This window comes from Miscanthus floridulus, chromosome 7 (assembly GCF_019320115.1).
Source record: "Miscanthus floridulus cultivar M001 chromosome 7, ASM1932011v1, whole genome shotgun sequence".
In the NCBI taxonomy this organism is placed as follows: domain Eukaryota; kingdom Viridiplantae; phylum Streptophyta; class Magnoliopsida; order Poales; family Poaceae; genus Miscanthus; species Miscanthus floridulus.
The window spans coordinates 114,321,166-114,348,743 of NC_089586.1; the positions used below are offsets into that span (position 1 = coordinate 114,321,166).

A 27,578-nucleotide genomic window follows, 5' to 3' on the forward strand; every position below is an offset into this window, starting at 1 on the left:
AGGATGACTGGCCCGAGCAGGTCAGGTAGATCTGTTGTGGGTAGTGGTTACCTGCTCGTTAGGTTGACTTTGAATTGAACTTACCAGAGCTAGGGTTTCAGCAAGTTTGGTGCCGACCCGATCGATGGAGTCGAGCAGGTCAGTGTTGTCGATCCGCTTCCCTTTGTAGCGAGGAAGCGGACGACGGGTTGTCGGTGTGGCTGAAGACGACTCAGGCATGGTCGGAGCCAGATGTACCATGGTCGGAGCCAGACGCACCGTGGTTGGAGCCGTGTCCATCATGGTCGGAGCCGTAGCCGATGTAGGTGAAGTAGTGGTCGACGCAGATGGAATCCACGCCTCCTCTATGGTCATGGCGATGAAGTCGTCGGAGCCGGTGGTCCAGGTGATCTGGCCGACGGTGAATGTGAGGCCCTTCGGCGTAGCCATGGAGCCGAAGGTGATGACCGTCTTGTTCGCTTGGAGAGCAGTACGCACACCCCCTACCTGGCACGCCACTGTCGACGAAATATGGTCAGCAGTCTACCTATGGGTATGCCTAAGGTAGTAGATTATCGGTAGACAGATACGCAAGCCATAAATAAGACGGTGACGTAAGACAGACACGACGTTTTATCCAGGTTTGGCCACCAAGAAGGCGTAATACCTATGTCCTGCGTTTGATTGTATTGCTGTATGTCAATAAGAGATGTTTTTAAAGGGGTCCCCTGCCCGCCTTATATAATCCGGGGGGCAGGGTTACAGATCTGGAAACTAATCCTAGTTAGTTACAATTGCCATAGGTGGTCGGATAAGGATTCCTATTCTAACCGACCAAGATCTTGCTTGATCGCCAAATCTGTCTTGACTCCTTGCGCGGGACTCCGAATAGGTTGGCTGGGCCGCACATTGTCTTTTGGTGGACCGGACCCACTAATCCGGGCTGGCCCAAGCTTAGCCGTAAGGGTATAGGGGTTAATACCCCCATAGTTACGTATTTATGAGGGAGGGAAGGGGGCGAAATGGACGGGCGACGAAACCGGGGAAGTTTCCCTCAGATCTAGCGCAGTTAATCCGGATCTGACCAAACCACCCATGCGTCCACCTTCTTCTTATTAACCATGCGCACACAGTAACATCCCATCCGTAGATGTCGCGTCGCATTCGACTACAGCAACGGCAGGCGCCATTCTGTCTCCCCGAGGAACCGCCTCAAAAGGCGCACCTGCCGTCGTCAGCCGATGGGAAGGGAATATCCCCCACCTGATTCCTTTCAAACTAAGGAACTAGGCACCGAGCCCGTTACGGTCCAGGGGTTCGAAGGCTGGGCCCTCGAGGGTCTCGACAGCCACCCTAGGACAAACAGAGTCAGGGATGACTATGGGCGATCCCGTACATGGCCGAGGCCCAAGCAAGCAATTGTTTGGGATGCCCTAAGTCGTGTCCAAGACCGGTAAGGAGGTCTCTAAATGGGATCCCACCGTAGGGAGGCACCGATCCCCCAAAGCCAATCGAACGGCCCTAGGACCCACTAGAGAAGCCCTCTGGTACTTTTAGAGTGCGTCTCTAGACCGCTAGTTGACCCTTATCAAATGGGGCACAGGCCTCCACTCGGACTTACCCGGTAACAGCTCACCGGAGGTGTCACTGCTCGCGCCCACTAAGGGTAGCCTGGCATACTCTACCCCTCCTTCCGAATGAAAAGGATGCGCGAGAGCCGCACAAAAAAGACAGGGAAACTCTTGATCGCCCTCTTGCTCCGAGCAGAGGCTCGGGGGCTCTTTCTGCAACCAAGCTGAGACCCAGCAACCTGAACTTGCACTCGGGGGCTCGGCGAACGCGATAAACACCCCTCCTTCTGAACAAAAAGGATGCGCGAGGGCCACGTAAAAAAACAGAGAAACTCCTGATCGCCCTCTTGCTCCGAGCAGAGGCTCAGGGCTCTTCCTGCAACCAAGCCGAGACCCAGCGACCCGAACTCGCACTTGTGGGCTCGGTAAACACGATAAAACCCTCACTCAACATGAGAACAGCCCCTGGAGGAATAAATCCACTCCTCTAGGGCCTCGGGGGCTACACCCGGCGGGTGCGCTCGCGCGCACCCACCGAGGCCTCGAGTACGAAACACTACCCCGCTAGGAGCTGTCACGAGCCAAGTCTCGTCAAAACCTCAGGGAGAGCGCTCACACTCTCCCCAAGGCTCGGGGGCTACTATCGGGTACCATAAAAGGGGTCCCCTAAGTGAGAACCGAAAAAATCGCTTAGACCTTGTAAAAATCAAAGCCAAAAGACAACCATCGGTAAACCCCCACCTTGTCCTAGGCTCGGCTGGACCGCCCGGCCCACCTCGAATAATATCCGGGCTCACCCAAAGTGGGCTCGGCCCAGAACGAAACCACGAGGTCTCGGACGAGGTACCGATTCTCTACCTCGCCCGAGGCCCCGCGCCACGAGGCCTCGGACGAGGACATCACATCCAACCAACGCGTCCAACCACTCCCGCGACGTCAGCCGAACGACGGCTCGATACAGCGGAGTGGCCGACGAGATGGGAGTCACATCGACGCCATGCCGTCCGGGACAGGACGGGGCAGGAGTTACCGGCCGCTGTGCTCGGCACTGTGCCCACGACTGACACCCGTACTGCACTGTGTTGCTTAACCTCTACTCTAAGGACAACGCGGAGTGGAGAGTCAAGTCCGGGTCCCTGTAGCCTCGGAATCGACGTACAAGACCAACTGCTCCCTCCAAACCTCGGCTATCCGCTTCCGGGCCCCTGTAGCCTCGGGACTCGCGCGCTGCCGAGCCCCTCACAATGGTTCAGCCTCTGCACCGATTAGGCCTCGACTCTCTACGTTGTCAACATACAGCGACCGGCACGTCGTCCGTAGAACGCACCATACCCTGCGTCAAGCCGCAGGAGCTCCCACGTCGTGCACAGGGCCAAGCTCCTGTATCCTCGGAGTCAGCACACCCGCGTCGTCGCCTCTACCCAGCCTCGGCTCCCCGCGCCGGTCAAACATACAGCGACCAGCACGCCTCCAACAGAAGAAGGCGTGCATACCATCATAGGAGCTCCCACGTCGCACAGGATCAGGCGTGACCGGCGCGTTGCTTCAGTGCACCGAGGACAAGGCCGCTCCACCGACCATGCCGCCACAGTGACGAGCTACAAGACTCGGAAATACTGCCTCTGCTCACAAAACGCCACGTAGCAAATCCATGTACCGCTCCCGTGCCTCCCTTCGACTATAAAAGAGAGTGACCGGAGCCGCTTCTAGGCAGGGGGACTCACACGTGCAAGCAACGCACAACGCTCTGTAAATACACACGCTCCCTTACTGCAAGAGATCAACATCTCAAGCAACCCACGCCACTCTACGCAGAGACCTAGGACTAGCTCCCTCTCTCGCTCAGCTTGTAAGCCCCTACTACAAGCACCTCGGTGCAAGGAATACAAGATCGCTCTCTCAGACTGTACGTATGGCACCTATTGTCTGAACCAGTATAAACCTTGCGTCTCTTTGCATCGCCATCCGAGATTAGGGGCACGTAGTACACTTTTACCAGCCATACCCAAAACACCGACATTAGTATTTGAACACCCTATGTAACACACCATATGACATCCAACATGAGACTCCAAAACTTTAAGCTCTGAATTTAAACCAGCCCAAATAAACAAACACGAAAAACCGGCCCTACCTCTGCACTTACCTCCTCTCCTCGTCTCCACCACTTTCCGTCTGCGCCCCGGCCCCCACGAAATCTGGAGTCCTGGACGCCATTGCTCACCTTTTCCGTCCAGCGCAAGGAAACCGCACGCCAGGGAGGGGTGAGGGATTGCCGTGACCAATTCGAAAGGTATCTCCTCGCCGCGCCGCACCGCACCGGCTTCGGCGGGACGCGCCATCTCCTCCTTACCCCTTTTCAGGGTCAGGGGTTCCATTACATCCAGGCCGCGTGACCACTCTGATCTGGATTCCCTCTTGCAGCCGCTCCGGGCGCGGGTGGAATCGGCCCGTGGCCGGCGGAGATGTCCGGATTCGTCGGGGTCGTCGTGTCCGACCCCTCGCTGCAGGGGCAGTTCACGCAGGTCGAGCTGCGATCGCTCAAGGCCAAGGTGACGTCCGAATCCACGGGCTGCTTCTTCGTTCCCCCGCCTCCTCTGCACCCGAAACAGCAGTTGTTTTGCGTTTGGTTCGCCGGTTTTGTTCACTTGGTAATTTTATTTTGCGGGTGTTGCAGTTCGTGTCTCTGAAGAGAGATTCCGGCCATGTCACCACTAAGAATCTGCCGGGGCTGATGAAGAAGCTGAGGGGGCTCAATGAGGTGGTCTCTGAGGAGGAGATCGCGGCCTTCCTGTCGGATTCGTACCCCGACAGCGATCAGGAGATTGAATTCGAATCCTTCCTCCGGGTACATACATCTCGGCGTTTCTCTGAGTTATTCATTTATAACGTGGACAGGAATGGATTGCTATTCTCAATTTGTTCTGACGGGACTAGGGAATCTGGTGCGGTGTTGTTGCAGGAGTATCTGAATCTGCAGGCGCGGGTGAGTGCCAAGGGAGATGGTGCCGGCGGTGGCGGGGGTGGCAAGTCGTCGTTCCTCAAGTCCAGCACCACTACGCTGCTGCACAATCTCAATCAGGCAGAGAAATCGTCGTATGTGGCGCACATCAATACTTACCTCCGTGAAGACCCATTCCTGAAGAAGTACTTGCCCATCGACCCATCTGGAAACCAGCTGTTCGATCTCATCCGGGACGGTGTTCTGCTCTGGTGAGATGCCTCTCTTGTTTCTAGATAGTAGCAGAGTGCATCCCCTTATTAAACAAAAGCTATCTGAGACTAGACCTTTCTGATGGTTCACTGATGGTTCATTTTCTCAGCAAATTGATCAATGTAGCTGTACCTGGGACCATTGATGAGAGGGCAATAAATAAGAAAAGAGTTCTTAACCCATGGGAGAGAAATGAAAATCACACACTCTGCCTCAATTCTGCCAAGGCCATTGGATGCACTGTTGTCAACATTGGCACACAGGATTTGGTGGAGGGAAGGGTATGATACGTGTGCCTGCCCTTGAAGCCTTACTTCTAACTTACTCCTATGCTGCAGTTTTATTTATCTAGGAAAGTTAAGTGATGTGTTCATCAAACTATATCTCCTATGATACTTCAACGTATTGTACAATGCTTGTTTAACTTGGGGTACCAGACTAGCTATGGTTACTACTTTGTACCTATCTCTCTATTCTTTATACCTATTGGTACATGCCCTGTATTTTTATTGCTCTTTGACCGTTTGCTGCTTGTTCTCTTCTCCTATCTGCTTCTCTATATGTTATTGACATTTAGTCACCTTGTTGCATGGACTCTATCACACTCATTTCTCAGTTTTTATTCATGCAATTCATTGAAGAACCTGATGACTTAAACAGACTTACACTGTTTTGCATGCAGCCTCATTTAGTTCTTGGATTGATATCACAAATCATAAAGGTAAGCATTGGACTGAGCCTATATTGTGGAGTGGTTCAGCTTTCCAACTATTGTTGAACTTCTGCTTCATCGAATAAATATTCATTGCTTGATCAGATTCAACTTTTGGCTGATCTGAACCTCAAGAAGACACCGCAGCTGGTGGAGTTATTTGATGACAGCAAGGTAAACGAAAGCATTTTGTCATTGTTTTTTTTTCCTGGTAGTTTTGCTTGTTTATTTCTTATATGTGTGTTTCTTAAAACAAAATTCATTTTATTGCTTATTGTGCAGGATATAGACGAGGTTTTGGGCTTGTCACCAGAAAAGATGCTACTTCGGTGGATGAACCATCATCTGAAAAAAGCTGGCTACAAGAAAACTGTTAACAATTTCTCTTCAGATGTGAAGGTGCATATGACAAACAAAAATGCTACTGAATTTATCAGTCACTTGTTTGCTAATAGTTCTACTTGATCTATCTTGTTGCTGCATTATATTGGCAAACTAAAGCTGGTTTTCAAGACATTTGCTAAAGATTACTTTATTCTACAATATCCCTCAGCTGGATGCTATTATCATCTTAGGCTAAGGCAGCATAGGAAAAGTGTGTCAGACTGGACTCGATCCATTAAAATTGGTTCAATTTTTCATTCTGTGCTTAATCTGTTCAGCAACCATGGTCACACCGGTTAGTTGTGTACAGGATGGTGAAGCCTATGCTTACCTTCTGAAAGCTCTTGCTCCAGAGCATTCCCCTGAAACTACATTGGACACCAAAGATCCGGATGAGAGGGCAAAACTGGTACTTGAACAAGCGGAGAAGTTGGACTGTAAGAGATACTTGACCCCAAAGGATATTACTGAGGGATCTGCAAATTTAAATCTTGCATTTGTTGCACAAATATTCCAGCATAGGTAAACATGGCTTCCTTTCTTTCCATAATACCACCAAAAACCTAAAACGTCTAATATGTGACTTATCTCGCCAAATCATGTGGTCAATTTTCACATGTTCCGTAACATTTATTTACACTTAAAGTTTAACAGATAACCAGTCATCTGATCCTTACATGGATGTTATTGTCCTTTTTCTGTTCAGGAATGGTCTAACCAGTGACACCAAACAAGTTACTCTGACACAGACAGCAACACGTGATGATGTTCTATTATCTAGAGAAGAAAGAGCCTTTCGGATGTGGATCAACAGCCTTGGGGTTGAATCATATGTGAACAATGTCTTTGAAGATGTTCGCAATGGGTAATAAGACATGAGATTGATTCTGTCTTTTTCTCTCTCTAAATGATTTGGTTATCAATGTCCATTTTGATGCAGATGGGTACTTCTTGAAGTACTTGACAAGGTGTCTCCTGGATCTGTCAATTGGAAGCTGGCAACAAAACCTCCAATTAAATTGCCATTTAGAAAACTGGAGAATTGCAATCAAGTTGTAAAAATTGGGAAGCAATTAAAGTTTTCTTTAGTAAATCTAGCTGGGAATGATATTGTTCAGGGAAATAAGAAATTGATTGTTGGTGAGTCTGTCTGCATCAATGTTTTCTAGTGGCACTAATGGATCATGCTCTTAATATCTTGTTTGTAGCATCATATAACTCAAGTTTTCTGGTGTTTTTTCAGCACTTCTGTGGCAATTGATGCGATTCAATATCCTCCAGCTGTTAAACAAACTGAGATCCCACTCCCAAGGGTCCCAAGGAAAAGAAATTTCTGATGCCGATATTCTAAACTGGGCCAACAGCAAAGTGAAAGCGTCCGGAAGAACATCTCGAATGGAAAGTTTCAAGGTGCCCAAATGGACATAGCTTTAATACCTATTTTTTTGTCAGAAAGCTCCAGTTACTTAGTTTCCTGTTTTTCCCCTTCAGGACAAGAGCTTGTCAAATGGATTGTTCTTCCTTGAGCTTCTTAGCACAGTACAGCCACGGGTTGTGAACTGGAAAGTTGTTACTAAAGGGGAAGCTGGTCTGTTCTCAACCCATATACATTCAGTTCACTATTTGATAACCTCATTTCTGACTAATCATTTTTCTTCTTCTTCACCGATGACTTCAAAACTGTATCATAACTAATCTACAATTTGTTTTTGAATGTCAGATGAAGACAAGAAGCTGAATGCTACCTACATCATTAGTATTGCAAGGAAGATTGGATGCTCTGTGTTTCTGTTGCCAGAGGACATCGTCGAGGTAAAATAGCTATCGCTAGTAAATATCAAATTCCTTGTAGTGCTGCCATCAAACATAAATTCCCAATATGTAGCATTACTTAGTAAACAATGATTCTGGTTCTTACTTGTGAATTGTTACTTAGCCATGCCATTACATTATGTGGCTTCACATTCTTACGTTCTTACTGGTTCAACAGGTGAATCAGAAGATGATCCTAACACTTACTTCTAGCATTATGTATTGGAGCCTACAGAAACAGCCTCAGTCACAATCTGAAATGCCAGAACAATCAGAACCATCTAGCATGACTTCAGATGCAGCCTCTGACATTACCTCGGAGGATGGTGCTTCAACAACAGCACCATCTGAGTCGGAAGAGGTGAACTCGCTGTCTGACAGCATATCGAATTTGACAATGGATGATGCTACTTCAAACGCCCCATCTGCTGAAAACGGAAATGGTGTGGCAGGGTCCTGATGCAGACCCAGTTCTTTTTTCCTACACAGTGCTGTTTTTTATATACAGGAAATAGTGCTTTCATGGTGCTCAAAGCGTCGCTACCAGAAGTGGGTTTTTTAATACTTCTGCTTCCTGAGTATGGTAGCTTGATAGATACAACAATTGCAGATAGATATAGATGCCGTTTGTTCATTAAATCCGCTTATACTATAGGGGGAAAAAAGATAATAGTAATGTTGCTGGCTGGGTATTTTCTGTATTGCCGGCACAGACCCATGCAAATTTTACCTCTTCTGTATCTTGTCGGTCAATTCGTTCATATGTTTATTGGACTAGTCATCGCTTGTAATGCTGTTGCTGCTCTGAACCGTGCCTGTACATAACATATACTTAAAAAGGTTTTTGCCTGGTCCCGAAGTTTCTGTTTATACTGCTTTTATTTTCGTTGTTTGCATGGGATTTGTTGTCATGACTCATGAGGTTTCGATTTGATTTGACTGCTTTCCCTGACGGCATTTCAAATCCCATCCAATCCCCGTTTTAATATCATTCCTGGAGCCAAAATGAGCAAACTGCTACTCTGCATCTTTCACGTTTCTTTCGCCTGGGGTGATGACAGATTCCTCATGTTAGAAGCACTGTACACTCACCATTCCCTTGCGTCACTATGTCAGTTTTTATTTTTATATATACGCAGGGGAATCACGATGACGTTCGCTTGAACTTATCAACAGAATGGTACAGTGTTTTTCTCTTCCAACAAAATAGCGTCAGCCATAAAATCATCAGCCGAATGCATAAATACTTTACAGGGCTAAGCCCCTAAGAGTCAGGCTTTTAAAGAGGTAGTCCCCTGCCATTACTCAGTAGTACATAGCTTGCTGCTCCTCTGACTGCTACTCTGTTCGCTCGGCTTATAAGCTTAATCTCGAATCAGCCAACACAGTGCAACTAAGCTGTATCATATCGTCCCTTCTCTCCGACTCTCCCTCCTTTATCCACTGCGCACCTCTCCCTCGACCCTCGTCGCAAGGCCTCGGAACCGAGGCAGGATGCAGGTCAAGCCGGAAGCTACGGTTCCATCGCCGTCTCCGCCATTGCTGCCATCTCCATATTTCCATCGACGAAGAATGGAGGAGGGGAACAGCGGCGTCGCAATGCTGCGGCGGTAACCGGCCTACGCGTATCGGCGTCGTCGCGGCATACAAGGGCAGGCCAGGCATTCGATTTCGTTCGCACATTACTTACCCCCCCAAGTTGCAGAAACAGCAAGCAATCGTTTTCTTGCTCTTGCTTAGTTTTTGCTCCCTCGCCTGCAACCATTTCCTTCGTACTACATTACTCCCAGCTGCAGAGGGCTGTGGATAATCTCGCGGTTTTCAGATGATGGTGTGTACGTTTATTTATGCCTGGGTTGATCTGTGTGTGTTTCCCCCTGGGTAAAAACACTCGCTCTGAACCAGAATGAGAGTATCCTTGTGAGCTGTGACGATTTTTCACGATGTGTTTAAGCTTTCTTTCCTACTTGCGATTCACGTCGAAACCACGAATGGTATACATGCAGTACCTCACTTAATTCCTGTGCCTTTCTATTTGCATGCTTGGTATGGCGCATAATAACTTCTGTTCATCACTGTGCTTGCGCCTATGAAGACGCAAACAGCTCATTCTTGGATCTTAGTCTCTAGCATGGTGGCTAGGATAAATTTTAGTTTTTGTATCTCCTAAAGATTTATGGTTTTATCTCAGCACTACAGCTAAATCTGCAGACATGCATGTTTTTCTCTGTATCTGTAACATATCAAATCGATATTGGAGCTGCTGTACTTCGTTTACTTTCGAATTTTGCCTTCGCAGTAAGGAAAATCTTCACCTGAGCGACTGTCTTGGCAAGCTGCTAGCTAGTACATTGGCACTATTGTGACGTTCTTCCATCACTCCTATTGCCTATTGCTTGTTCACATTTGACCTACAAGAAGGTAGCGTCATCCTCTCGCCCTTTGTCCTGTTCTTCTGTAAGCCTACGGCCGTATGAGTGACCTATGCCCTCCGTGAACGGCGAACCTGAGAATGCCCAGCCCCGAAACGTCAACGCCGGGCACAGTGCACTTGTTGCACGAGCATCGCTCTCATGGTCACTGTCTCACTTGCTGGCTCACTGTGGTCACTGCACGCCTGCGGAGCACTGAGACGACGGCCCGGGGCGGGGAGGGGACAGCACTTGCCCGCTTGTTTAATCGCGATCCGGCCGCATCCCACCAAAAAAAACCTCGCGCACGACCCGCACATGCAGTCGTCGGCTCGTCGCTGTCTGAATTCTCCCATAAATCGTGGTCAGCCCGCTGGCGCCGCTCGTGCAGACAGCGCAGGACCGGTGCCTGCCCGTCCCACTGTGCCCTCCGCGCGCGCGCGCGGCCAAAGCGAGGAGAGGACACGGAGCTGCGTTGCGCCGACGAGCGGCGGCAGACGCTTGCGGCTGCGCTGGCCGCTGGGAGCGTGCAGTTCTGCCGACTGCCGAGCCTCGGCTGACGCGTGGGCCGGCCGGTCCCCGCGTCGCGTCGCGTCCTAGCACCTGGTTTTCGGGCGTGGTGCTGGGAGCATTTGGCAAGTTCCGTCTCGTGTGTCGCATGATGAAGCGCACCGCTAGATGCCAACGCTCGATTGACGCCCGGGTTTACAAATAACAAGTGCTTGATGAGACGCCTCGAGGGGTGGTATCCAATGGCTCTGGTGATCGGCGCTTGGCCGTTTCATGGAGTTGTCGCTGGCTGCGCGATGCGCGATCGCAATCGCGCGTGCGTGGGTGCCTGTTTTTTTGTGGCTTGGTGGAGTGTGCCGTGCGTCCCCTGTTCAGGATCTTGCCTACAAGCCCCAACATAACGCGGCTTGCATCGCGCCCGAGAGGAGGGAGGAGGGATTGGGAATTTGGTGGTGACCGGCCGGTGCAGGTTGACCTTGTGCTTGACCAGAAACTTGAACGACAAAGGATGCACTGCTACCAACATCGGTAGTTTGCTACGCGTAACACATGACGGATGACTAGCATATACCCAAATTTTAATGGCACGTCCCGCGAACCGGCCACCGGGCGAGCAGAAGCAGAAGCCGATGGCGTGCGCCAGGACCTGGAGGATGCCGCGAAGCCATATGTGGCCATGCTAATGCTTCCGCGGCGCCGGTAGGGCGGGAGGCGATGGCGAAACGACGCAGGCGCGCGAGCCCGCTCGGCAAGGATGCCAGCCTTGTCGACTAGTGTTTTGACCATGGCCGACGGCTCTGCGCACATCGCTCGGGCCGGGGCGGGTGCGCGGTTGATTCCACTGCGGGGGTGGTCAGGTGGTGTGCGCTTTTGATCACGTTTCCGGATAGTTCCGGTCTCCGGACTCGGAAGAGCCCTTTCTTTAGCCACGTTCGCCTCGGCTCCATACTTTTTAACGAATGAATAATATTTTCCTTTCGTAACAAAACAGTCAAAAATACTTTAATCATAGCTTATCAACCTAGCGAACAGGTCGAGCTGTTGATTGTGTCCGCAGCACTGCCCATAGCTTGGTTATTGCTATGCACACTCGCTAGTTGCCACGGCCTACTCGCTGTCACTAGTGCTGCGAGTACGTTCTTAGGGCAAGACGAAGACAGGTCTCAAAATTGCAGTCTTTGCACCATTGACCATTGCACTGAACATCAAACCCTCATCTTTAAGGCTCCCTTCGTTTCTCACGGAACCGCTCCCCGGAACCGTTCCTGGCCGGATTGTTTGCCATATTTACATAAGCTATCAGCAGCCGGAACGATTCCCGGGCCAATCCTTGCCTAAACGAACAGGGCCTAAGTGATCTGTTGCCGGAAATGTCTATTGTTTCTGAAGCTTCTTTTTCAGCAAAAGGGGGGAATATTGAAGCGAGTAGCACCTTATCTGCTACACAGCCGTGCCATATTGTTCGGCAAAACTCTGTTTCAGCCATACACGTCACACGGATGCACCATTGAAAAGCAGCCCTGTGGTCAGCAGTGGTGTACGCCGAGCAATGACGAACGTTACAGCCACCGAAAGAAAGAAAAAAGTGCAAGTGCAGAAAGCACATCCAGACCTGACCTCAGGCAAAGGAACAGCCGCGGCGCCGTGACCACGAGTTCGCTGCGCACAACGCTGTGCGCTCGACGATTCCAGATATCGGCCACGGCGAAACACAGCTGCTGAAGCTGAACTGCCCGCCCTCCTCGCTCCACTGATCCAAGGCTGCACTCGCTCCAAGGTCCCCATGGGATCCTACCACTACACCTCCACCTCGCAATTCGTCATCGCGGCCGTCGATTCCAACCCCAAGCCCAGCCACAAGCCCAAGACCACCGTCCAAATCCCCAGCACATCCCCTCCGCCTCCGGAGGGGGCTCGGGAGGGATCACCTGACGCGGTGGCGGCCGCCAAGATCCAGGCGGCCTTGCGTGGGTACCTGGTCAGGCGGCACGTCGCGACCGTGCTCGCGGCCGACGCCGAGGCGACGGGGCTCGAGCGGCTGCTCCGGCGGCAGGAGACCGTGGACGCTGTCCGCCGCGACGAGCGCGAGCGGGCCTGGTTCTCGGAGGCGCTGATGGCCGTGCTGATCCGCCTAGATGCCGTGCCGGGGCACTACCCCGCCGTGCGGGACGCGCGGCGCGCCGTGAGCCGCCGCGTGGTCGGCCTGCAGGAGGTGTTCGACGCCGTTATCGCGGCACCGGCACCCGAAGCGCAGACGTGTGGGGTACCGGCGAGCCTGGAGCAGGTTCTGGAAGGGATCTGGGGAGTCGGAGAGGCGCCTGTTCCGGTGCCGCCGGCGGTGGAGGATGTAGGGAGGAGGGTCGGGTCATGCTGGGGAAGGTTTTTTGGTGGAGTGTAGCGAACAGTGTAGGGTCATAGGGTGGCTACAGTCTAGTACGGTGCCGTACTCATTTGTACATGTATTTTGTGCATGCGTTGTACTTGTAGTCGTGTTGCAGTAAGCAGTGATCTCTCGTCACTGAACGTGAAAGGAATACAAAACTATAAAAAAATTTCAGTGAATGGTGCAATAGCGTAAGTATATTACACGGTACTTGTGCTACTCTTTTTTGCTCGTGGTTTAGTGGAATGTTGCTTAGCTACGTTAAACGTGGTTTTGAGCAATATGAATGACTTATGTGTGTGCTCTCTTATTAGAGAAAACAAGTGAAGAATCTGTTTATATATGTCTACAAATTTTTTACTGATATGGAGGAGATTAGACAATTTCACTCTCATGCGAGTAACAAGCTAAACACAGAATCATAGATAGCACTGGATCCAAATAAAGATGTATGTAAGGAGGTATATGAAAGAGAATGAAAATATATAATAATAATAAAACATTATAGATAAATAAAAAACTAACTATTGTATAACTTAGCTCTTATGACCTAACTTATACTTAAGCATTTAGGGTTCGTTTGATTGGGCTTTTGGCCCCAAAAGCCAAAAGCCCAACCAAAGGGGCTGAAGGGGCTGCTTTCGGAGGCTGCTTTTTCAGAAGTAGCTGTTTTTTCGTAGTACATTTTTGAAAGCTGGTTTGACCCAGCTTTTGGCTTTTGGCTTTCTGCTTTTCGAAATTGGTGGAATAAAGAACTCTTCCATAGTTGTTTCAAGAGAGATAAAAGATAGAATGTATATTTTATACTTGTTTAACCAAACAGCTTTCAGCTTTTCTACAGCTCACAGCCCACAACAGCTTTCCCACAGCTCACAACCCACAACAGCTTTTTCCCACAGTCACAGCTCAACCAAACACACCCTTAGCTCTATTATTGACTTTGCTCTTAGAATTTTCTTGAGCATCAGAGTTTCAACGTCTTCAGTGGACTTTCCTTGGCTTTCAGACTTAGGGCAGTCCCAATTAAACATTAATAATGGTTTTTATTTCTATTAAATGAGATGTCATTGTTTACACCGAAATTTGAAAAGAAGATCGCGGTGACTCAAAAACTCTCAAAATCATGTCATCAAGGAATCAATTATGTGTAGATCGGAACTAGCCGATTCGGATGCAAGAATTATAATCGGCTTTGTTCAGGTAGCGCCAGCAGATAAGGACAAAGTCTACGATCAGCGCTAGGATGGAATGTGATAGGCTCTCAAAAAAGAAAAGATTAGAGTCCAAGTTATCTTAAATTAGGAATGTTTCCTTTATACCTAGGATTGTAGCGAATCGTGATCGAGTAGGTTTCGTGTTTAGACTCCGGGTATAAATACCAAATCCCGGTTATTGTAAAAGGACATCAATCAATCAAATACAAAGTCAATTACCTTTTTCGGCTCCGGCTACCCCTTAGGAGTAGGAGTAGAGTAGATCTTAGTGAGTTCTTCAGCGAGTACGACTGTATCGATCCGGTCGACCTCCACTGCTTGTCTATAAGTACCGTCATGGTTTATACCTCTGTTCGTATGGCTGCATCGATCCGGTCGATCCCCACTGCGACTCTGTTATAGGCTAGTTATCGATTCTTGTCTAATTCAAGTATGACGTGTGTGATTCTGCCTCACACCTCACTGCTTGAATTAGATCAAGGTCAAGTTATCGGCTCTACCTTAGTATGACAGTCTTTGGTAGATTCATTAAGTTACCGATATTGCTTATTACTTTCATTGTTTATCTAATTACAGCAATATCACTCTGTCCAATTGAGATTGATCTAAATCGGCCTTATATCTTGTTTAACTCATCGTTTGCTAATCTAAAACTAATCTAATATACATCTTAAGCGATGAGTTATATTTTTCATCGACTGTTTTACATCAATCTTAATCGTGCATAGTGAAGGATCGAGATGGCGGACTAGAGGGGGGGTGAATAGTCTTTTCTAAAATTAATCGCGTCGGCTAACCGAAACAAGTGCGAAATTATAACTATCGGTCTAGCCAAGACTACACCCCTCTATATATGTTCTCTAGCACCTTCCAAAGATACTAATCAAACGATAAAGGTGTCGGGCTAGCTAGAGCTCGCCTAACTAATTCTAGGAGCAAGATTATGCAAACCTATGCCACTGGTACTTTAAGCAACAAGGGAGCTCCTGCACATGCTAGTAAGCAAAAGCACAAAGTTAACTAAGCTCACTAGCAATGCTCAATAACAAGGCAACCAATGCCTAATTAGAGAGCGCAAAAACTTAGCTACATAAACTAAGCAATGTGACTAACAAGGTTACATAAACTAAATTAGCCACGCAAGGGAGCTACTTCTATGCTATACAAGCAAGAAGGTAATTAGCAAGCTACACAAGCTATCTAATTACAAGAGCAACTACACAAGCTTAATATGTATAGAAGTAATTACAAGCTTGTGTAATAGGGATGCAAACCAACGGGAAGAACAAGGTTGACACGATGATTTTTCTCCCGAGGTTCACGTGTTTGCCAACACGCTAGTCCCCGTTGTGTCGACCGCTCACTTGGTGGTTCGGCGACTAATTAGCATCACCCGCTAAGCCCACACGTCGGGCGCCGCAAGAACCTACCCCTTGAGTGAGGGTAGCTCAATGACACGCTTTACTAGAGTTGCTCTTCGTGGCTCCCGCGGGGCGAGCACAATGCCCCTCACAAGCACTTCTCCAGAGCGTCGCACAAGCTTCTTGCGCGCTTCGACGGAGACCACCACCAAGCCGTCTAGGAGGTGGCAACCTCCAAGAGTAACAAGCACCACCGGCTTGCAACTCGATTACCTAGTGCCACTCGATGCAATCTCACGATGCAATCGCACTAGAATCGTTCACTCACACAATCGGATGATTGCTATCAAGTATGTGTGAGAGGGAGGGCTCCTAAGCACTCTCAAGCATGGACACAAAGTCCCCCAAGGTGCTCTACACCAGCCATGGCCGAAGGCCACTTCTATTTATAGCCCCAAGGGCTAAACTAGCCATTACCCCTTCACTGGGCAAAAATCGGGCCGACCGGACGCTCCGGTCGCCCACAGACGGCCATGTGTCCCGGTTCCAATGGTCACATGACTTGACCAGACGCAGCAGCTTTCAACTGACCAGACGCTGAACCCCCAGCGTCCGGTCGTTTCCAGTAAGGTACCGACCTCGACCAGACGCGTCCGGTCACACTTGATCGGACGCAGCCAGCGTCCGATCACACTCTAGCTTTTGTGTCATCGTACGTCAGCCTGACCGGACACAGCCTGTCAGCGTCCGGTGCTTTCAGACCCAGCGTCCGGTCAGTTGACCGACGCCAGCGTCTTCGCGATCAACTCGCTTTCACTTCTAACTTCTTCACCATTGCTCCAATGAGCTAACCACAAGAATTTGCATCCTACGCAATAGAAAATAAGCATTCTATTTTCCCGAAAGTGCCAAATCCCGCCGAGCAAGCTCGGTGGGAGGGAGAGAGGGACCCAAACCCATCTCAACCTTGTAAACACCACCTCCTTTGTAAATGTGCCAACACCATCAAGTGTACACCACCATGTGTAAGTGTGTTAGCATTTTCACAATCATTTCCCAAAGGATGTTAGCCACTTAACTTGCCACGCCACTCGATCCTAGCGACAATGCAAAGTTAGATCACTCGAGTGGCACTAGATGACCGATATGCAAACAAGTTTGCCCCTCTTGATAGTACGGCCATCTATCCTAAACCCGGTCATAAACTTCTCTACACACCTATGACCGGTGAAATGAAATGCCCTAGGTTATACCTTTGCCTTGCGCATTCCATTCCATCTCCTTCAATGTCGATGCAACACATGCACCAACATGATCAATAATGATATGATCCACTTTATATCATCACATGATCATATTGGTTCATCAATCTTGACTCTACTTGCTCTTCACCGTTGCCATCGTCCATCGGCGCCAAGTCTTTCTCAAGCTTCACCGCCACGCGGTCCATTACTCCAAAGCCTTCGACTTGCCCTTCACGCTTGCAACCGGTCTATCAAGCCAAGTCTTGTCTTGATCTTCTCCACCTTGATCACATGACTCAATGTCATGTCTCATGTGCATTTAAGCTCCTTCATCATCACATGTGTGAGCTTTGCAACATTTCCAAGCCATTTTCACCTTCATGGCATATGTTGCTCACACACATGTACCTATGAACTAATCACATGTGTATCTCATATAAATACAATTAGTCCACCTAGGTTGTCACTCAATTACCAAAACCAAACAAGGACCTTTCACATAGCGTACGGTTAAGGCATGTCCGATCTTGAGTAGATCTATTAGTTAATGAAAACCGTTCCATGGCCCGTCATCACGGCCTGTGGGATTCTGCCTCTCACCCCACTGTTGACACCGTGGAGTGAGGATCGTTAGTTAGTACTTAGTAGACCTGCTCCTGAGAAGGCATGACCTTAATTGTGCGCTATACCTGAATCAGCTATTTAGTCGATATCGAATGCTTTCATGAACAGTTTATATTACGAGATCATTGAAGTAGAGATAAATTGAAAGATGTGTTAGCCCCATGATCTTGTTATGGTATTATGGCCTGCATGATTCTGCCTCATACCCCACTGATATTAGTAATGAGTTAGGGTCATCGAGTCTATTGTTGTTTCTATGGCTTGCATGATTCTGCCTCATGCCCCACTGGTCATGGCGATAGATGAGATCTAATATGTTCATTAGATTTGCCTTTATTAAATGATTAAGATGTGTTGAGTTGTTTCTTTAAATAAAACAAGTTCGGTTACTTATAATCATTGGCTCAGTATAAACCAATCATCATTGATATCTTATTGCCATTGATTAATATTTGCTTAAATAACATTTATCCTGAATGATAACCGATCCTTCTTATACAGCCCCATAAGCTTTAATCGATTCATTTTTGTGAATATACTGGGATCGGCTATTTAGTCGATTTCCTCTCATATCGGCTCTCAGAGCTGCACATTCGGGACTGTCTGGCAACGCTGGCACGTTTCGCCCTTAATTACTGATAATCTTTCTCTCCTTGTCAATTATAGGTTTAAATTGACTGGCACGTCTCGGGAGGATTGCGCAAGATCGACCACCCTTGCGCTGAAGCCAGGCGGATCTGCTCCATCGAGCGGACCCTTCCGGCTTGCTGCCTGTGTCTTCGGCACGGAGGTGAAAATTCTGTGTCGACACATGTTTCTGGCACGCTCGGTGGGACCCCACAATCGTCATGACGGCTCACAATAACGACAACATCCTTATAGTACACTATGAAGACCTACCTGATGAGGATAGGGATACCATTAGCAAGGCTATAGAAGAATTTTAGAAGAAGTAATTTATTGTCCTACACCAAAACACGTGACAGCACAATTATTTAGAAATTGCCACTACCAAGAGTTCTACTACACGGGCAGACAAATACAGTTGAAGCTAAAGACAGACGTTTCTTTATAGAAGCCATAGACAAATTTGTTCATGATGCCATATTAAGCCGCAATGAAGCTTTCGTTGACGCATTTCACAACACCATGAAAGAGATGATTCATGGGATTTCAGTTGGTCAGGTTGGATCGACTTGTTACAACATTCTAGATCCGTCGACTCAAGGGACTAATCAAGTCGGTATCAGCCATCAAGAAGCAGTACTAGCTGGTAATGGTGATGTCCAGACACTTCAAGGTTCATCTGAACAAACTCTAGGCACTGCTATGAATCAGGTACATTACAATCATAGACCGTCAATATAGCATGTACAACAACGACAGGGCAAAGTCAGAACCAGATGATCAATTTTGGCACATCAGGCCACATACCGTCGTCGGCTCAAAAAATAGCACCATCAATTCAAAAGATCCATTGAGATATAGATCCTTATGTCTATAATCAGAGACTTCAAGCAGCAAGCCAGCAAAGGACCTAATAGATTAAGATTCCATAAGGCTATCACTATGGCACGGATTATAACACCCTTCACATGATACCAAATCTAGGATATCAAGGCACGCAAGATTTCAATCCACAGATGGGTCAGCAAGTATCGAGAAATCCAAATCCACAAGCTAATGAGTTGCTACTGAAGGTGATCGAGATGGTGAAGAATCAGTTCGGTTTAAAGCCTAAGGGGCTGACCTTTTTATACAAATGTTCATATCCAGAATGGTATGATTTGGTCGCTCTTCCTATAAATTATAGGCTCCTAGAGTTCGCCAAGTTCACTGGTCAAGACAGTACAAGCACAATAGAGCATATCAGTCGGTATCTTACATAATTGCGTGAAGCATTAGTTGAGGATGCCCATCAGATTCAGTTTTTCTCCTTATCCCTGTCAGGGCCAGCCTTCACTTGGTTCTCGTCACTACCAATCAACTCCATTGCTAATTGGGCTGACTTGGAGAAGAAGTTTCATACATATTTTTACACTGGGACTAGAAAAAAGAAGATCACCGATCTGATAACCATGAGACAGAGGACTAATGAATCAGGCATTGAGTTTCTTTAGAGGTTTCAAGAGACTAGGAATTTGTGCTTCTTATTGAGTTTGGCCGATGATCAGCTAGTTGCTTTAGTTGTCCAAGGAATGCTGCCAATGTGGAAGAAAAAACTATTAGGATAAGAATTTGACAACTTAGGTCAATTGGCTCAACGAGTAGCAGCGCTCAACAGCCAATTCCAAAGTATACGTAGAGACACCCAATTTCAGAAGAGTACCACCGTAGCTGAAGCTTATGATCCATACTCAGGCACTCAGTAGATGACGACTATGAAGATGAAGAAGTGGAGGTTGCTGCAGCTGAATGGAATTAGAGCAAGAAGACAGTAATGGTGCCAAATCCTTGGAGAAGAGGAGTCAAGGAGAGCTATGACTTTGATGTCATGAAATCAGACAAGCTCTTTGACTTTTTACTTGAGAAGGGCCAGATCAAATTGCTTGACAATCATGTTATGTTTCCCCCTGAACAGTTAAAGAATAAGAAGTTCTGCAAGTTCTATAATGCTACTTCTCATTCCACTAATGAGTGTAGAGTTTTCTGGCAGCATATACAGAGGGCTATTCAGCAAGGGAGGCTTAAGTTCGATACATCTCGGAAGATGAAAGTTGATGATAATTCTTTCCTAGGAGATCAAAATATGGTTGATGTTGGGATATTCAAAGGAAAAACTAAGATCCTAACATCGACCAAATCAAGAAAAGATGGAACAGTCGATCCCAAGATGCAGATATCGGCTGATGAATACAGAGAGGTTAAAAATGTCGTGATCAGTGGAAGAGCTGATATGAGCAGGGGGGACGTCAAAGGATGGAGCGACGAGGCCACGAGTCACATCTTGGATCCTGTTGAATAAGTGGTGGTGGTAGAAGGAAAAAGATCATCAGCAATGGTTAGAGGATCAAGAATACCAGCATCAACCGAAAGAAGAAAGGTATAAAAAGAAGCAAGCTGAATCGCACTGGAATTATCTTTTCTTCAAATACTGCTAGAACGAAGGTTTGAAATTGCCTACCAGACATGACTGTCTGGAATGTAATAATCAATATTGGGAGTTTAGGCAATCTTAAATCAACCGCCTGTCTATCCATGCCTAGAATGCATATCATCATAATAACATGGATCGACGCTTAAAAAATAAAAGTATTCATGATTGGCTGGGAAAGAGAGTTGTTGACCAAGACTAGGCTGATCATGAAGAAGAAAACAATCAGAGGGAACATGTTTGGTAGGAAGGCCAATGGTGCCCTAGAGGTTTAACAAGAAGGCAGAAGAGAAGAGTGCAATGCCTAAGGAATAAGGAGATGGAATAGGCTCAGCCATCCGGTAAAACTCAAGTGTGGCGTACCAAGCAAATAGCTGATAAGAAGCAACCATTAGCTAATATCCAAATAGTTTTTCTATTTCCATCAGAATTCAGAGCTCCAGCGGATCAGGAAGTTTACTCAGACTTCAATGAATCAGAGTATGAAGAGATGGTTGCCAAGTTGATGGTTACACACCAAGCGATATTTGATAAGCCAGTCAAACATCGGCACTTGAAGGCTTTATACATGAAAGGTTTTGTTGATGGGAAGCCGATCAATAAAATGTTAGTGGACGGAGGTGCTTCTGTCAATCTTATGCCTTACACTACTTTTCGTAAGCTTGGCAAGGGACTAGGAGATTTGCTTGAGACCGACATGATGCTTAGAGACTTCGGAGGGAATACGTCTAAGACCCGGGGGGCAATAAACGTCGAGTTAATAATTGGGAGTAAAACTCTGCTCACCACATTTTTTGTCATTGATGGAAAAGGCTCATACAGTTTACTCCTCGGTCATGACTGGATTCATGCAAACTATTGCGTGCCATCGACCATGCATCAATGTTTGATTCAATGGCATGGGGATGATGTCGAGGTGGTTCGCGTTGATGAGTCTATGAGCATCGCAATAGCCGATCTAGTGTTTTGGGAATTAGGAGACTTTGAATACCTTTCTAGCAAAACATGGGAAGGAGGCTTCATTAGGATTAATAATGAAGGCCAATAGCCGGTTCAAGCAATTGGCTCTGAAAGTTTGTTTTAATCAGTAATCATCGCGTCGCGTCGGCCATTGAGTTAAGGGAAAATAAATATTGAGTCTTGGAAATGGGTTTAGGCCGACGCATGTGAATGCTGAATTAAAGTGTAAGTGCGATTCAGAGTTAACGGATTTCTTAAGAGAAGTTCTGTTTCATTTAATAGGATGCTTGACTCAGATTGATCGATCGTTTGATCTTTGAATGAAAAAAGCATGAAGAGATGTTATTCTAACATCTGAATTTGATAGCCGATTCGTTCTCGGCTCTAATAGCCAGTACTAGAAAGGTATCACCTCTAATTCAAAAAAGTAAAAATCTTCAAAGGCAATAAAAGTCGATACGATATGTATCGCCTATAGAGCAAAAAACAAAAAAAGCAAAAAACATTCGCAATCATATATGAAGGCATTGCATTGAAGCATATCCATAGAAGAACAAGGGTCTTTGTTCAATGGATTACCCTAAGAACAACCTAATCAAAGACCTTGTTCACTACATCTTGAGCGGATGTGATGTCTACTATGGCCTCTGCGGCCATGGTGAAATCTTCGAGCAGGTTTTAATGCTCCTCAGGTGAAAGCTCTAGTTTGGTTTTGGTTAATTGATGAAACCCTAAGTGCTAACCTAGTTTATCAAAGTAATTATGAGATAGGTAGCACTACTCTAAGTGATGAAGCAATGGCGAAGATCATGATAATGGCAATGGCATGGTGATGGTCAAATGCTTAAACTTGGAAAAGAAGAAAGAGAAAAAACAAAAGGCTCAAGGCAAAGGTAAAATTGTAGGAGCCATTTTGTTTTAGTGATCAAGACACTTAATGAGTGTGATCACATTTAGGATAGATAGCCATACTATTAAGAGGAGTAAAACTCATATCGAAATGCGATTATCAAAGTGCCACTAGATGCTCTAATTCATTGCATATGCATTTAGGATCTAGTGGAGTGCTAACACCCTTGAAAACGTTTGTGAAAATATGCTAACACATGTGCACATGGTGATACACTTGGTGGTTGGCACATTTAAGCAAGGGTGAAGAAGATAGAGTTGAAAAGGAGTTAGTCATGCTGGTTTCAGAGCTACCAGACGCGTCCGGTATGGTGACCGGACATGTCCGGTATTTGGCAACGTACTTAGCGATCGGACACGTTCGGTCACCACACCGGACGCGTCCGGTGTGAATTAGCTAACACAGTGCTCGATAGATCAGTCGATCGGACGCTAGCAGCATCCGGTCTAGTGTGACCGGACATGTTCGGTCGTCGGTGGATGCTTACTGTACTCCACCGAACGCTGCGGCTCAGCGTCCGGTCATTTGTGTCTGTGCGTCCGGTGTGAGCGTCCGATCGTCGGTAGATTAAGTAGCAACGGCTATGATGGTTTGAACTAGACACGTGGCTGTCTATGGGCTACCGAACACGTCCAGTATGCCGACCGGACACGTCCGGTATTCACGACCAGAGCGTCCGGTGCTACGTCTAGTCAGCCCGCGTTATACCTAGTGAAGGGGTATAACGACTCTATTTCGTGGGGGCTTCTATTTAAGTCCCATGGCCAGCTCAAGCTCACTATCTTACACATTTTCATTGACATAGCAACCTTATGAGCTTAGCAGAAGCCCTCCCACTCATCTCCATCATTGATTCATCATCTTTGTGAGATTAGGAGAGAATCCAAGTGCATTGCTTGAGTGATTGCATCTAGAGGCACTTGGTATTCGTGTTGCACTGTGGATTTCGCTTGTTACTCTTGGTGGTTGCCACCACCGAGATGGCTCGGTGCAGCGGTGGAGGATCGGCACGAGTTGGTGATTGTTCGTGGCCATCACCGATGATTGTGAGGGGAGTTGTGCCTTCCCCGGTGGAGTGCTGAAAGGTAACTCTAGTAAATTGCTCATGTCATTGAGTTACCTGACTTGTGGGTAGGTTCTTACGGTGTCCAATCGTATGGACGAGGTTTGTGAAACACCTCTTAGCTACCGAACCACCAAGTGTTGGTCGACACAACGGGGACTAGCGTGTTGGCAAGCACATGAACCTCGGGAGAAAAATTGGTTGTCTCTTGCCATTTGATATTCTTCTGGTGATTGGTTTCATATTCATCTTGTGATTGGTTCATTCCTCTACACGATGGTATAACCATCCTACTCACTCATTTACATTCTTGCAAATTAGTTGTAGCAAGCTCTTTAGTGTAATTAGATTTGAGAGCTTGCTTTGCTATTTAAGTTTGCTTAGTGGAGCTCTTTAGAGTAGAAAGTTTGAGAGCTCTTAGTGAGTAGTATCATAGCAAATTGTGTGTCTAGCTATCATTGCAACTAGAATTGTTGGATAGGTGGCTTGCAACCCTTGTAGAGCTAGAGCAAGTTTGTATTTCGCTATTTGTCATTCTAATCAAATTGCTCTAGTGGATTTGTAGATTTTTTAAATAGGCTATTCACCCCCCTCTAGCCATATTAGGACCTTTCAAGTGGTATCGGAGCCATGGTCATCGTTTGATTGAAGGCTTAACAATCTCGGTGTCAAATTATGGCTCAAGTTGTGTTCAACTATGTGGGGGGCAAACCACCGTTCTTTGATGGCACATGCTATGATTATTGGAAGAGAAAGATGAGGATGTATCTTGGTTCAATCAATGATCAAGTATGGGAAGTGACCGAAAATGATTATGCTATCATTGATCCCGACAATCCCACCAACCAAGATAAGACCAACAAGCAATGTAACACAATGGCCCTCAACACCATATACATGCCATTGATTCCAAAGTGTTTGAGCAAATCAAGGATTGTGAAAGAGAAAATGAGGTGTGGACAAGATTGGAGAAAACATATGAGGGCACACCAATGGTGAAGAGTGCCAAGTTGTATATCTTCAAGGATAAATTGACAAGCTTCAAGATGAAGGAAGATGAGAGCATTTCAGAGATGTTCTATCATTTGCAAGTGATTGTCAATGATTTGAAGGCATTGGGAGAGAAGATCAAGGATGATGATGTCTCTCATCGGTTCTTGATGTGCCTACCTCCAAGATTTGAGATATTGAGATTACTCATCATAAGAGAAGGATTGAAGGAGATTACCCCCAACCAAGTACTAGGTGATATCATGACCCAAGAGACATACCGTGTGGAAAGGGAGGGGGATGATAAGGATGACAAGAAGGAAGAAGAAGACAAGAAGAAGAAGAGTATAGCATTCAAGGCTAGCTCATCATCATCCAAGAACAAGGGCAAGTCCAAGAAAGAATCAAGCGATGATGATGATCTTAGTGATATTGATGATGAAGCTATGGCCTTATTTGTCCGCAAAATAGGAAAATTCATGAAGAAGAAGGGCTATGGTGCAAGAAAGAGAAGAGATCACACCAAGAGCAAAGAGCATGTGAGAAGATGCTACAATTGCAAGAGCCCTGATCATGTTGTAGCAAATTCTCCCTGCAATAGTGATAATGATGAAGATGAGAAGAAGAAGCACAAGAAAGATAAAAATGAAAAGAAGGAGAAGAAGGAGAAGAAAATGACCTTCCAAAAGAAGAAGAAGGGTGGAGGCTATGTAGTCACTTGGGATAGTGATGGTTCCTCGAATGGTGATAGCTCTAGTGATGATGCCAAGAAATCCATCAAGAGAGCACTAGCAAGCATCGCCATCAACAAGAAGCTCTCCATCTTCGACACTCCATTGACATGCCTCGTGGTAAAACCTACCAAGGTAAAATATGATGTGAGTGATGATGATGAATGCGAAAGTGATGCTTGTAGGAGTGATGATGATGATGATGAGGAGGAGTACTCCAAGGAGGAGCTCATGGACATGTGTGAGCAAGTGCATATTTGCTTTGAGATGAAGAGAAAGGAATGCAAGGAATTGAATAAGAAAGTCAAATTTCTTGAGCAATCCCTTGATGAGCTCAATGCCGCTCATGAGAGGCTAATGGAAGCCCATGAGAAGCTTGGCAAAGCTCACTCTAAGCTTGAAAAGGCTCACTCCTCTCTCATTGAGGAAGTCAAAGTGGAGGAAGCCAAGAAGGAGCAAGTGATCACAACATGTGATGTGGGACTAACATGTGATCTTATTGATGAATCTATTTTTGTTGCTCCCACTAACACTTCTTGTAGCACTACCACTTCCACTTCACCTTTGAATGATGGTCTCACTTGTGAAATCTCACTAATGGTGGAAAATAAGACCCTCAAGAAGGAGGTAAATGAGCTCACTCGTGCCTTAGGCAATGCCTATAGTGGAGAAGCCCGCTTGCTAAAGTGTTTGGGTAGCCAAAGGTTTTCTCTCAACAAGGAGGGATTAGGCTATACCCCCAAGAAGGGCAAGGCATCCTTTGTCACTCCCAAAGCTAGCTTTGTGAAGGGCAATGGTCGATTTTGCAATAGATGCAAGCAAGTTAGGCATATAGAGCAAAATTGCAAGACTAACAAGAACAAGCTACCTAATGTATTCTCAATCAAATTTGATTCTTGTTACATGCTTTATAAGGGTGCCAATGGTGTGAATGCTAAGTTCATTGGCACACCAATTGTGGGCCCAAAGAAGAAGGCCATTTGGGTACCAAAGACCTTGGTGACTAACCTACAAGGACCTAAGTAAGTTTGGGTACCTAAAAGGAATTGATCTTCTTTTGTAGGTAAATTATAAAGCCGGAGGAAGGCATTGGGTGCTTGATAGTGGGTGCACACAACACATGATCGGTGATTCAAGAATGTTCAATTCAATCAATGAAAACAAGAGCATTGGGATTGATAGTATCACATTTGGTGACAATGGCAAAGGCAAGGTCAAAGGGCTTGGTAAGATTGCAATATCCAATAACTTGAGCATTTCCAATGTGCTACTAGTAGAGAGCTTGAACTTCAACTTATTGTCGGTAGCTCAATTGTGTGATCTTGGTTTCAAATGCATATTTGGTGTGGATGATGTAGAGATCATAAGTGTAGATGGCTCTAACTTGATATTCAAATGATTTAGATATGAGAATCTATACTTAGTTGATTTCAATGCTAGAGAAGCTCAATTGTCAACATGTTTGATCACTAAGTCTAGCATGGGTTGGTTATGGCATAGAAGGCTTGGTCATGTTGGAATGAAACAATTGAACAAGTTGATTAAGCATGACTTAGTTAGAGGCTTGAAAGATGTCACATTTGAGAAGGATTAGCTATGTAGTGCATGTCAAGCCAGAAAACAAGTTGGTAACATACATCCTAAGAAGAGCATGATGAGCACATCTAAGGCATTTGAGTTGATGCATATGGACTTGTTTGGACTAACCACATATACTAGCATTGGTGGAAACAAATATGGATTTGTGATTATGGATGATTTCACTAGATATACATGGGTCTTCTTTCTTGGTGACAAGAGTGATGTGTTTGCAATATTTAAATCATTTGTCAAAGGCATTCACAATAAGTTTGAAACAACAATCAAGAAAGTTAGAAGTAACAATGGAAGTGAGTTAAAAACACTAGAATTGATGAGCTATGTGATGAATTTGGAATTAGACATCAATTCTCGGCCAAGTATACTCCTCAATCAAATGGGCTAGTTGAAAGAAAGAATAGAACCTTGATTGATATGGCAAGATCAATGTTGAGTGAGTACAATGTGAGTCATTCATTTTGGGCCGAAGCAATCAACACGGCTTGCTACTATAGCAACCAACTCTATTGTCACCCCATGATGGAGAAGACACCTTATGAGCTATTGAATGGGAGAAAGCCCAACATAGCATACTTTTGGGTTTTTGGATGTAAATGCTATATATTGAAGAAAGGCACTAGATTGAGCAAGTTTGAAAAGAAATGTGATGAAGGTTTCTTGCTTGGTTACTCCACTACTAGCAAGGCTTATAGATTTTGGAATTTGGCTAGTGGTACTCTTGAGGAGGTTCATGATGTGAAATTTGATGAAACAAATGGTTCCCAAGAGGAAGATGAGAATCTAGACGATGTGAGAGACACTCAATTGGTCAA

At 46.3% G+C, this 27,578-nt stretch overlaps 2 protein-coding genes across 2 annotated transcripts; both read left to right on the plus strand.

Annotated features, from left to right (window-relative positions):
- Positions 1-3,691: 3,691 nt before the first annotated feature.
- On the plus strand, positions 3,692-8,412 carry LOC136464340 (fimbrin-4-like). Its single transcript, XM_066463300.1, has 15 exons — positions 3,692-3,843; positions 3,975-4,102; positions 4,228-4,398; positions 4,513-4,763; positions 4,874-5,045; positions 5,447-5,485; positions 5,582-5,650; positions 5,759-5,875; positions 6,171-6,382; positions 6,567-6,725; positions 6,801-7,000; positions 7,104-7,270; positions 7,352-7,448; positions 7,581-7,672; positions 7,851-8,412. The coding sequence occupies exons 2-15, from the start codon at positions 4,016-4,018 to the stop codon at positions 8,130-8,132; spliced, it is 2,115 nt and encodes a 704-aa protein (XP_066319397.1). The 5' UTR covers positions 3,692-3,843; positions 3,975-4,015; the 3' UTR covers positions 8,133-8,412.
- A 3,735-nt stretch (positions 8,413-12,147) lies between these two features.
- Positions 12,148-13,149, plus strand: LOC136464341 (BAG family molecular chaperone regulator 5, mitochondrial-like). Its single transcript, XM_066463301.1, has one exon. It carries the CDS (start codon positions 12,377-12,379, stop codon positions 12,989-12,991), a length of 615 nt encoding a protein of 204 aa, XP_066319398.1. The 5' UTR covers positions 12,148-12,376; the 3' UTR covers positions 12,992-13,149.
- Positions 13,150-27,578: the final 14,429 nt, after the last annotated feature.

Bases quoted from the DNA above. Each gene is read 5' to 3' on its own strand.
- LOC136464340 (XM_066463300.1), top strand. From the start codon at position 4,016: ATGTCCGGATTCGTCGGGGTCGTCGTGTCCGACCCCTCGCTGCAGGGG. The intron at 4,103-4,227 runs GTGACGTCCGAA...CGGGTGTTGCAG, and splicing joins TGCGATCGCTCAAGGCCAAG to TTCGTGTCTCTGAAGAGAGA. The intron at 5,876-6,170 runs GTGCATATGACA...AGTTGTGTACAG, and splicing joins ATTTCTCTTCAGATGTGAAG to GATGGTGAAGCCTATGCTTA.
- LOC136464341 (XM_066463301.1), top strand. From the start codon at position 12,377: ATGGGATCCTACCACTACACCTCCACCTCGCAATTCGTCATCGCGGCC.